The sequence below is a fragment of the Paramisgurnus dabryanus genome, chromosome 2, assembly GCF_030506205.2.
Source record: "Paramisgurnus dabryanus chromosome 2, PD_genome_1.1, whole genome shotgun sequence".
NCBI lineage: Eukaryota > Metazoa > Chordata > Actinopteri > Cypriniformes > Cobitidae > Paramisgurnus > Paramisgurnus dabryanus.
In genome coordinates, this window is record NC_133338.1 from 53,619,284 (window position 1) to 53,632,190 (window position 12,907).

General features: G+C 34.5%; 1 protein-coding gene across 1 annotated transcript; it reads right to left on the reverse strand.

Moving 5' to 3' along the window:
• Positions 1-1,376: 1,376 nt before the first annotated feature.
• Positions 1,377-12,668, reverse strand: ctu2 (cytosolic thiouridylase subunit 2 homolog (S. pombe)). The gene is made up of 15 exons (XM_073813169.1): positions 12,348-12,668; positions 11,457-11,531; positions 10,046-10,124; positions 9,912-9,971; positions 9,670-9,730; positions 9,447-9,556; positions 6,496-6,737; positions 6,287-6,422; positions 6,078-6,209; positions 3,376-3,467; positions 3,197-3,291; positions 2,415-2,556; positions 2,269-2,335; positions 1,609-1,667; positions 1,377-1,532 (listed from the first exon to the last, which is right to left on the reverse strand). Exons 1-15 carry the CDS (start codon positions 12,398-12,400, stop codon positions 1,481-1,483), a joined length of 1,455 nt encoding a protein of 484 aa, XP_073669270.1. The 5' UTR covers positions 12,401-12,668; the 3' UTR covers positions 1,377-1,480.
• Between the last annotated feature and the right edge of the window lie 239 nt (positions 12,669-12,907).

A 12,907-nucleotide genomic window follows, 5' to 3' on the forward strand; every position in this document is an offset into this window, starting at 1 on the left:
AACGATATCATATTATGTTAAAGTTTTTTTCTGTCTTTTATTGTTTGATTGACATCAAGATCTACTGTAATGCAATGATCTGATATAATCTTACACATCAGATATTTTCCCCCAACAGTTAATTAAACATTCACTTAAGACATAACAGATTATATCTGCATGAATTCTTATCAAAACCGATATTTTTAAAACTGTAATTCTGTCTATGTATGCATATATCGGGGTCACCTGCCTGTGTGCATGCCTCAGATGTGTCAGTCAGCTTGAGGAAGATTGTTTGAGTCTTGACGCTCTTAATAACTCTTTAAACATCAAATCAGGTCCCGAAATTTGTCTTGTCAATTAAGAAAAAACATTTGCATAAAAAACGTGTTCCTGATGAGTTTAAATGTTAATCTGTAATACCGCAATTATCCACTAGATGGTGCACTTACCCAATTTATAAAAAAATATTTACTAATTTTAAACTGTGTATGTTTTGATAATCATTCTGAATCTGATCTCTAACAAAATTCCTTCACAAAAATTAAAAAAAAAAGCTTTTTGCTAAAAAAATTATTTTGTAAGAAAAATAACAATTATTAAGAGTTTATAAGCAGATAAAAAAATGTAGATAGGATGAAATGTTTTTTCCAGGTTTGTTTGTTTATTGTTTGTTGGAAAGCAGGCTGTCTGTTCTTTCATTTGATATATTTGTATGTTTATATATTTTTATAGAAAATTTTCCTGGAAGGCATTTTGTGAAAATCACAAAAAGTGCTGGCGGGCAACTTTAAAAAAAGGCTGGCAGGGAATGAGTTAATAACTATTTTAACATCAAGCAAGTCCTGCACTTTATTTTCTAATTCCTGCATGTTTCTCAGATGCGCATCATTCATATTAGTTAAGTATTTAGGATGAGACACTTCTCAGAAAACGTACAAATAAAACTTGTTTTAGACGTTTAATGATTATTTACTGTCTAAAACTGCATCTCAATTTATCCAACAATGCGCTAGGCCAAGGGTCAAAAATTGTGCGTTGCATTAATTGTACGTTAATAAAATTTGTGTCGTTAAAATAAAGTTCCATTAATGCGTTAATTTTGACAGCCCTAGTAATTTCACTTTAATGGTAATGAAAAGGTTATTTTCACAGATGTCACATATCATTGGTACTGTCTTTCACTGCAAAACCCTCTAAAAATATCTAGAAGAAAAGTCATTTTTTAACAAATATTAACAATATTCTAATATATTCAGTAAACCTCCTCCTGAGCTCTTAAAATATAAGCCAAGTCTTTGTCTCTGATTGATACAATGCAAGCCAAATGCATCAATATAAAAACACACACGGTTGTGATATGGTCATTTAAAATGTTTTATTCACTTACAAATGAAGAAATCATTGATTCCAATGGAATAAAAACAATTCAGTGGTGCATAATAAACTGAAAATGATATTAACACATTTAACACAACCAATCCAAACCAAGCATCTGCTATTCATCATCATCCAAGAGAAATTCGCTGATTTGCATCTTCATGCGAGATCTGTGAAGATACACAGTAAACACATGAGATCTACAGATCTACAAGACTCAATAATGAAGATCAACTTGTTTCTCACCTCATCTCACGTTTCTCAGCTTCTGTTGTTATGTAGGACGGCAAAGTGTTTACTTCTTCCTGAAATACAAAACTCAAATATTACTCATGCTCTTTTTTTATGCTATTCATCCATGTGTCAGTCTCTCAAGGTTTTAAAAACACATTTAAAGTGTCTTTAGATGGTAGCTGGTCACCATGACCAAGAGCTGGATAAAAAATAGGATTTTGTTTTTCGATTTAATGAACTAAATCGATTTGGGAAATCATTGCATGCTTCACTTCAAATGATGTGAATATTGTGTACACTTCGCTTCTCGTTCTAAAGACGTCACCATCTTTCATGTGGCACCAGTTAAAAAAATGCAAAGAATCATTGTGGAAAGTTATGTAGCATTAACTAGCATATAGCGCTAACTCAGCAGTCATAACTCTGTTTTTAGCATTGTAACAACATTATACTTAATTTAATGTGTAATCTACTCTGTGGACTGTGACATCATAGTTGGTGTTATGTTGGCCGGTTTTCCAGCTGTCTTTTGCATGCTTTAAAAAAAGAAATGTTTTGTTTTATTGCTAGGTTTTAATGCAGATGTGTTATCTGACTTTTGGATTGTATCTGAACACAACCATTCGACACTGCCGTCGAACACAGAGGTCATGTGTCGTCTGTTAAACTCACCATGTCTTTAACAGTGAGTCTGCAGCTGTAACACAACAGTGTCTTTAAATCCTCGTACTGAAGAGACCTGAAATACACAGATCAAAAACATTAACATCTCAGTTCTTGACTTCTTTCAAAGAAAAATTAAAAATAGCAGTTTGTACCTGTTAAAGGAACATGAGCCTGTAGTTTCACACTGCCAACCTTCACCGCAGCATTGCTTTGATGAACCTTCAGATGAATCCTGAAGTTTGATCTGGGATAACTGCTCAGATACTGAAGTAGCATGGAAAGCGGACGCTTTATCTGAAAAAGTGTTTGAGGATGGATGTAAAATTATATGACTTTATCACTTCTTCTTTATATCCTCTCTACGATCCAAACCGAATATAAAGATTCATTAATGACTTAAAGGGGACAAGACTTTATAAAGATGTAAAATAAGTCTTTGGTGTCCCCACATATGTTAAGTTTTATCTCAAAATACCCCACAGATAATTTATTACAGCATGTTAAAATTGCCACTTTGTAGGTGTGAGCAAAAATGTGCCGTTTTTGGGTGTAAACACATATCATTGAAGTAAAGAAGATATTTTGATAAATGATAGTAAGCACACAGTTGATGGTACCCATTGAATTCCATCATATTCGTTTTCCTACCATAGAAGTCAATGGTTACAATCAGCTGTGTGTTTACCATCATTTATCAAAAAAATATATTTATAAAGGTTTACAACAACATAAGGATGAGAAAATGATTTATCCTCCTATTAAGAGGATAGGTTTGGACCCAACAGCTGATGAATAATCTATAGTATATGTGATAGAAACAGGTGGGTGAACTTTTTCTGGTCTGCAAAAATTGCCAGTTTAAACTTGCTATAAAACCAGTTAGCATAAATAAACAAGGTAGTTATAATGGAGATGGGTTTAGTGTTAAACTTACCTACGTTAGTGTCAATGGCACAGAGACATAACAAACACTTAGCTGCAGGTTCATGACTCTGTTTGGGCAAAGCCGTATGAAGTTTTTCACTTGTTCTGGAGAGAAACCGGATCAGATAAACTCATCAGTCATGGTTGAATGATTGTAGCTGTATTATTTATTTCAATCAAACATGTTACCTATAGATGGTGCTAACAGTGGAGGGGAAATCAGCCTGAAGATTGGTGACAAAACTCTCAGTCAGCCGTTGGATGCTGGCTTTATCATGTCTCTGAAAGAACAGTGTGACGTTAAAAAAAATCTATTAATATAACAAACTAGCTTTATTTTTTTATGCAACTTTTAGAATTGAACATGCAGGTCTTTGTGATGTCTACATGTGTTTACAAGATGTAGAGTTAAAGGGATAGTTCACCCAAAATTGAAAATTACCCTATGATTTACTCACCCTCAAGCCATTATCAATGTATATGATTATCAATTTTTAGCCGAATACAATTGGAGTTATTTTAGAAAATGTCCTGGCTGTCCCAAGCTTTACAATGGTAGTAAATGGTGCTTCTGATTTGAAGCCCAAAAAGTCCAGTATCTTCCAGTAACGACCGACAAACGTTCACAAGAAAATGCATTTCCTCCATTTGACATGGGGAACGAGACGTAGTGTAGATTTGTTGAGAAAGACGAGACGCAACGTTGTATGCTGGAAGCGCATTGAAAACATGCTTCGGCCACACTGAAAAAAATGATTCATTGAATTTAATAAATTTTTTTAAGGTAAGTGGTTGCAATCAATTTATTTAAGCTATATTTAAACAAAAGTTTTATATTTTATTTTACGTTACTAATGTTTTTTGTTTAAATGTAGCTTAAATAAATTGATTGCAACCACTTAACTTAAAAAATTGATTAAATTCAATGAATAATTTTTTTCAGTGCATGGGTGTAAAAGCTTTGGTGTGCACGCCCCCTAATCGTGTTAGTTTGAAAACAGATAATCATATACATCGAGGATGGCTTGATGGGGAGTAAATCATGGGGTCATTTTCATATTTGGCTGAACTGTCCATTAAATACAAGTTCTTCTGCAGCATTAACCACTTGATTAGACACATGGATTTTCTCATTTACTGGCATCTAATCTTTAAAGGGGGTATTTCACGCGATTTCATGCATTCTGATTTATTAACACAGATTAAGAGTTGGATTTCTCATGCTAAACATACGCAAAGTCTTAAGAAAGTAGTTGGCCGTATGGCAGAGTATGGCCGAATGCACTTCATTGAGGTTCGTATAAGTTTCGGAAGTTTTTTTACTCATTCCCCGCAAGGCTTTTTTTTTTAAAGTTGGTCACCAGCATTTTTTTCCACAAAATGCCTTCCAGAAAAATTATTTTATAAATATATAAACATACAAATATATAAAATGAAAGAACAGACTCTGCTTTCAAACAAACAAAAACAAACAAAACAAAATCGTCATTTGTTCTCTTTTATCACCTCTTAAATACGGGTAGGTTTCTTCAAAAAAAAAAAAAGTTTGAGCAAAAATCTGAAATAACTGCGTTTTTGTAAAGGAATTTTGTTTTAGATTAGATTTAGAATGATTACCAAAACATACACATAGTATAAAATTAATAAAATATTTTTTTTCTTTAGTTCTTGGGTAAGGTTGCCATCTAGTGGATGATAGCGGAATTACAGATTACTGTAAAAACTCGTCAGGAAAGCATGATTGGATTTCTCTTAAATGACAACATAACTCGTCAATGTCAGGGAAAGAGTTAAACATAAAAGATTCATATGTAACGATCTTGCTTTATTTCTTTTATGGCCAATTTCAGTGCAGGAAGTACAGTGGAAGTCCTTATATGGGCACTTTAACCGGAATAGCACACACACCAACCAAGAGCTGAAATCAACGTCACCAACAAATTGTGTTTTTGTTTGTGAGGAAAATTTAAGTTTGTTTAGCTTCCCAATGAACACAGTATTAAGGAAACAATGGATATAGTTTGTTTATCAGCGGTAGCAGTGGAGTTGTGCATGCGTGTGTTTATAGGGCGGTATGTAAAACTGCATCAAATATTTGTGTTTTATTGGCAATCAATGTGTAAGTGCATATGATTCACTACATGTTCATGTCGTTTACAATTATAAGCTATCCTGAGATAGCGGGATAACGTTTTGTTGTGAATGGATGAACTGAAAACAAACTCTTGAATCTGCAGATTCATTTGTACGTGAAGTAGGACGAGTCACTTGGGAAATGAAGAGATATCTGTTATAGAGTTAAAATAACAGGTGTATTATTGACAAATCTCCATATTAAAACGCTAAATGTAAAGCAGCTCTCCACTAATTACCAAAAACCCATCTGATCAGCTTTTACCCCAACAACAAAGAACAAACATTTACATAAATACATCAAGACTGTTTTAGCACCATTAACAAGATTTGCAATTTGTTTCACGATAATAAATCCCAATCCTCAGCATGTTAAGCAAAAAAAATCAAATTAAAAAAAATATCACTCTTCAAATTCCAAGTATACAATTGTATAAACAATATTATACAAACATAAACAATTGATTTTGGTTATGACCATTAATGTTAGTTTAGGGCAACTGTGGCACAAACCTTACATAGGGTGCTGGCCTTATAAACTCTATAAGCACTTTACACTTTACTTGATTTTGGGATCAAATTTAACCATCTCTAATACCAAACCTCTAGTCAGTAGCTCAGCGGAGACCTGAAGACAGCCTGTTGTTTTTACAACTAAGCTTCACAGACAAATATTTGAAGAAGAACGCGAGAAACCGCAGGACTGAAGATGTTAGCAGATGGAGGAACATTACTCTCCACAGGTGACAGGTGCTTACCTTCGTATCCAGGCTGGAGATAAAAACTGAGGGCACGTTGAACATCCTGTTGTAGAAGGCGATCTCTTTAGATGAATAATCCCTCATGGGTCTCACGATCACCACATCCCCGTAGCGCGTGTCTGAGAAAGCCTTCACAAACAGCTGACGTCAGCTCTGCGCGTTCGTATAAACACGTAGCCTCGTTTGAATCGGCAAACTTTACTCACCGTGTCTGAAGCCAGCGCTGCTCCGCGGCCCAAAGCGATGTTACTGAGCAGTTTCACAGCCAGACGCGAACAACTGTCGCCCATCATGACCTTCGTGTAGTCGTTCGCACGGGCCGTGTGCAGGATCAGATGCTGCCTGTTTCCAAACACACAATTTATAACAAAGCTACATTTAAATACTTAAGCAGGAAAGAGTTGGATGTAAAGACCTTAAAGTCTGCAGCATGTCTTCTTTAGCCGTGAGTGTTTTAATAGATGAGAAGAGTCTCTGTAATGACTCGGTGTGTTCAGGGGAACAGATAAACTCCTCCTGAGACACGGCACTGACGGACGCTTCTGTGACCTGACGTTTCTCTCTTATATACTGATCCACCGCCTCTTTATAACTGGGATCAGACCGCTCCGGATCAGACGTCACAGGCATCAGTACAGATGTGGGCAGACTGAAAACCTGAGACAGAACCAAGAGCACAAAATTTGATTTCAGTTCAATTTTATCCAAAAGTGTTGTTATGTTTAAAATGCAAGCTCACGTTTGCAAATTATATACAGTCTAGTATTGTTCATAAATATATTTCATAAAGCTGTGAGGTACATTCATTTTACCACGGTTGTTCTTAGGTTTGTGGTAAAATCTGCGTAATCACACAGCTTTTATTAAACAGAGGCAACAGCATCCATGGCAAAGGACACTTATGTTTAATAAAGAGTTACATTTATTATTTATAAGATTCAAAATATAAGTGACCATGGAGCCCAAAACCACTCAAAGTTGCATTGGTATATTTTGTAGCAATGCCTTTTTTATGCCAAAAATAATTAGGATATTACAAGATGATGTTTCATAAAGATATTTTTTTCATTTTCCTACCGTAAAGATATAAAAAATGTAATTATCATTACCAGGGTTATATATTATGTTTTAATTCCCATAAAATTGTATAAAATCTTCCCTATTATATAATATATGCTCTATAGAATCAGCGTTGTCTGGCTCTCTCCCAAGGGATTTTTCCCGCCTAGGACTTTTCCCCCAGGGTTTTCCTCCTAGGGTTTTTTTCAACCCGTGGGGAGTCTGCTGACATTGGCTAAACTTAGCACTCTCTTTTATAGGATACACGTGCGGTCACGTGATTACGCATCCGGTCGGAACTTTACTTCCGGTTTCTGTTCGTCTAATGGTCCGACTAGATGCTGAAACTGAACTTTTTTTGAATATATGCTCATTTTCCAGCTCCCCTAAAGTTAAACATTTGATTCTTACCGTTTTGAAATCCATTCAGCTGAAATGTGCTAGCGCCAGACCCGGAGATCAGCTGAATGGATTTCAAAACGGTAAGAATCAAATGTTTAACTCTAGGGGAGCTGGAAAATAAGCTTATTTCTAAAAAGAGCGAAATGTCCCTTTAAATAAATACCTCGTCGAAAATAACAAATGTTTGGGTTTCCTCTGTAATCTACGTGTTGTTTATTTTGCTTTTTTGTATATAAATAAACTACTTTAAAGGACTTTGTTGTTATTTATTCTTAGCAGAGTTTACCGGAAGTTACGTGTGTTTCACTTGCCACTTGTTTATGTTGTTACTGCTGAAACCGCCTATTCTTAACATTATTACTACGCTCCCTAGTATGGTTAATCCAACCACTGTATTCTACTGCTTATGTTTACAATTTTTCTGTGTTTTCTCCTGCATCTTTAATGTTAAGCTGCTTTGAAACAATTAAACAATTGTGAAAAGTGCTATATAAATAAAATTGAATTGAGATGCAAAGAAAGTTCTGGTAAATGTCCAGAAACTTTCCATGGGAACATAATTTGGGGAATTTTGGAAATATTCCAAATTGAATACTTAAAGCAACACTATGTAGTTTCCATGTAAAAATGACTTACAGCTCCCCCATGTGGTTGAAAAGCGCAACAGTGCCTGGTATCAGACACTCTTCTGCAGGCAGGGGGAGGGGCGGGGCTGTGTTTCCTACCCTCCACCGCCACTTTCAGAGTGTGCTTGTAGCAGCTAGGAGGTTGCTCAGGTTGCAGCAACAGTACAGTTTGTCCAGTTTAAAGTTGTTTTATCACTGAAATAATTTTAGAGACATTATTTAAAGGTAAAAAAACTACATAGTGTTGCTTTAATGGGAATTTATAGGAATTATTTGGAAATGTTTATACTATATCATATACAAACATAAATAAACATCTTGTTTGGTCATAAGCAGACATACATGCAAAGTATTACAAATTTTGAGGAATCCTGGTACTTACGCTCATCAAGCTGTGAATTTATTTGATCATAAATTATTTCTGAAAAATTTTGGATCAAATAAATCCACAGCTTGATGAGCATAAAGGACGTCTTTCAAAAACATAAAAAAATAGACATTTGTCCAATATTTTGGGTCCAATGATAACAGAAAACTGGCTGGCAGAATGTAGAAGAAAGATCATCACAGCTTGGGCTGGCTACATGATAGCTAGCCTCATAAATTTCAATAAAATAGTGCTAGCTTACATTTACCCTGCAATTTTTTCAAATTCCCAGTTATTCCCACATATTTCCCATTAATTCCCATAGAAAGTTTCCAGCCTTAAAAATCCCAGAATTTTGCAACCCTAATCATTAGTAATATGCTTTGCCAAGGACTTCATTTAGACAACTTTAAAGGTGTTTTTCTCAATATTTTGATTTTTTTTGCATCCTCAGATTTTCACAATGTTTTATCTCAGCGACATATCAAATAACAAACTATACATCAATGGAAAGCTTATTTATTCAGCTTTCAGATTATGTATGAATCCTTATGACTGGCTTTGTGGTCCAGGGTCAAATTTATATCACATACACAGTTAAATGCATATACAACCTGTAGTGAAATGTAAATCTGCTATACTCTATAGACTGCAACCATACAATGCAATATACACCAAAGTTAAGGCGTGTGAAAAAGAATCAGAAATGAAATCAGAGGCTAAAACTTTGGAATTAAAAATTAAATAAATGTAAATAAAGAGAACAGAGAATGAGGACAGGACTGAAGATTGGAGGCTTAAAATGTGGTAAAAAGGTATTTTACAACATATTTGTTACAAAACAACAATAAAGTATATAGAAAAGAAAAAATATAATCCATCTGGTTTGTGTTTAGATCTCAGGTTGTTTACCTGTTCCAGAGGTAGTATGAAATAAGGAAAGCCGGTCTCTGTGAAGATTTTCTTCAGTTTAGTGACAGACCTCTGCCTCTCATCTAAACTCAGTCCAGTGACTCCACCCTCTGAAAAATATCACGCAAAAGACGAAAACTTCATATTTTACCAATTTTACAATGAATAACCTTGACTTTGACAAAAGAATAATGCAAGTCTGTGCCATATTAGAGGGCATTACCATCTATGTATACAATTCCAGGTACAAATCTCAGCTTTTTGGGAGCATCCCGACCAAGTCCCTGTTAAAGAACAGCAGAAAATTAACTAAACCAAACCTAGAAAAGTACAGATCCTAAAAACAACTCTCAAATCAGTTGGTAGGTGGTAGTTGGTTTAACATGGTTTCTAGCTGGTCTAGCAGATCGTCTTTGTCTAACAAAATCACAACAAACAGAAATCAGGAAATGTTGCTTTATGTACCTCTTGGACTTGTGAGAGCATCGAGCAGGATGAAGCTCCACCAGACAAAGCCAGAAGAACCTAAGAAGAATTTCAAAAAGTCAAGGTGCAAGTCACAGTTAAAATCATATCTTTATATTCATTTTAATATTTACCTTTTCTTGGGGAAAGATGACACGATTTTTTCCCAACATGGCTCGAAATTTGTGAATGAAATACTCTTTGAAACAGGACCTGGTCAAAGATAAGATACCATTCCTTAATAGTATGTAGGAATCGTATCACAAATAGGGTTGCAAAGTTCTGGGATTTTGGAAATATTCCAAGTTGGAAACTTAAAGGATTAGACCATTTCTTTTAAAAAAATCCAGATCATTTACTCACCACTATGTCATCCAAAATGTTGATGTCTTTCTTTGTTCTGTCAAGAAAAAATTATGATTTAGAGGAAAACATTTAATGATTTTTCTCATTTTAATGGACTTTAATGGACCCCAACACGTAACAGTTTTAATGCAGTTTAAAAATGCAGTTTCAACACAGCTTCAAAGGACTCTAAACGATACCAAACGTGGCATAAGGGTTTTATCTGGCGATACGATTGTCATTTTTGACAAGAAAAAAATTTGCACTTTTAAACCACAACTTCTCGTCTTCCTCCAGTCCTGTGACGCGCCAGCGCGACCTCGCCCAATACATCATCACGTCAAGAGGTCACGGATGACGTATGTGAAACTACGCCCCAGTGTTTACAAGTGTGGAGAAAGAGGACCGTTCAGACGTTGTTGTATGTGGAATGATACGAATTAATGTCTATGTGTCAGTTTATTGTTTAAAATGGTCTGCAAATGTGCGTTTCATATATGTAACATGTGACATTTCCACGCAATTACGTGAGGTCGCGCTGGTGCGTCACAGGATCGGAGATAGACGAAAAGTTGTGGTTTAAAAGTGCATTTTTTTTTCAAAAGTGACAATTGTATCGCTAGATAAGACCCTTATGCCTCGTTTGGGATCGTTTAGAGTCCTTTGAAACTGCAATTTTAAACTGAATTAAAACTTAAAGGTGTAGCGGAGGATTTTCTCGAATTTTAGAAAAGAACCGCCTTCTCCGCTTTTTAAAAAAATGCAATTGCGCAACGCTCCTGATTGACAGCTAGGAGGACCAATAGTCTTGATGATCCACCCGGAAAAAGAAATCCTCCGCAATACCTTTAAGTATTGAGGTCCATTAAAGTCCATTAAAATGAGAAAAATCCTGGAATGTTGTCCTCAAAAAACATAATTTCTTCTCGACTGAACAAAGAAAGACATCAACATTTTGGATGACATGGTGGTGAGTAAATTATCTGGATTTTTTTTTAGAAAATGGACTAATCCTTTAAGAAATAAAATTTTTAGGTAAACTTCCTTTACATCTGAATCATCTTTATCCATGTGGCCAGGCGCAATTCCCAAAAATTCCTGTCAATTTCTATCGAAAGTTTCCAAAATTCCCAGAATTTTGCAACCCTGATCATAAAGTTATCTATATTTGAAAATAAGAAATATTATGACTTTACTTACTTGCAAAAGGCATCACTGACACGTATGATCAGCACTGCAGTTTCCTCCTTACATTTCACACATTTCTTGTTTAGCCTGAAAAAAGGTGTTGGACATAACATGGTTTGTACTTTGTATGCACCTTTTTATGCGTTACAGTAAATACTGTTTTTGACATGTAGCCCAGTAATACCATGTTATTTTTGAAGCACTGTAACCGTGAAACACCATAATACATGAACATGTTGATCATTCAGTAGTACCATGGTATCCATAAAAATACCATAGTGAGTATTATTATCACTGTACCATACAACTACTCTACTGTAAAGATCTGTTTGTCTTATAGCATCTACTTTGGGTTAGAATTAGGGATGCTTAACGATTAATCGCGATTAATCGTTAGCAGAATAAAAGTTTTTGTTAAAATCATATATGTGTGTGTGAACTGTGTATAAAAACTTTGTATAAATAAATGTACACACATGCATGTATATGTTTTAGAAATGTTTACATGTGTATAAACATTTGTATATTTATGTATAATTTATATTATATATAAATATAAATACTTAATATATAATTTTTTTTTCTTAAAATTATACATGAATGTGTTCATATTTATATATATATATATATATACATATTTATTATACACAGTTTACACACATATGTGATGTAAACAAAAACTTTTATTCTGCTAACGATTAATCACGATTAATTGTTTAGCATCCCTAGTTAGAATCAAGCAGGATAAAACAAGCATATAACGAATAACTTTCTTGGTTAAAGTCCCATCATATTCAGTTTAATGAATAAATACTGAAGCAAATCACAGCACAGTTTACTTTAATGACACCATACAGTTTACCATGGTATTTATGTTGACATCTAGTGTTCAGGTTTACTTACGTCGGCACAGGTGTCTTCTCCAAACCATTATACTCTTCGTCAACCTGACACATGATTTCTTTTCGTATATGAACTAACGTTAGCTTCAGAGAGAAATCATTAGCAGAAGTAAGATAGGTCCAATGTATTGTAAACGCACCGATCTTCCGGGTTTAAAACTGACCAGTTATCTGAAATATAATGAATCGGTCTTGTACATACAGAAATTACTAACATTTATTATAAAGAAACCCCCGATATCCTCACAAATTGCTTTCACGTGCAAAGTGTGTTCAGTGTACAGTGTACTGACACCTTTTGATGACGTCGACATGGCCACGCCCATGTGTTGCGCCGCTGAATATTTAAATAATTGTACGTTTAATAATTATATCTGTTTATTATATTTTGTACGTATTAAAATTAATGTTTTGTTAAAAAATAATATTAATGTCTCATATGTCTGCCAAAATAATACACATTAAAATCAGTCTTTTGAAAACCGTTTTAAACTGTTTTGATAATAATCATTTATGATATATACAAACATACATTAACGTCGATATTTCTAATAAACAACG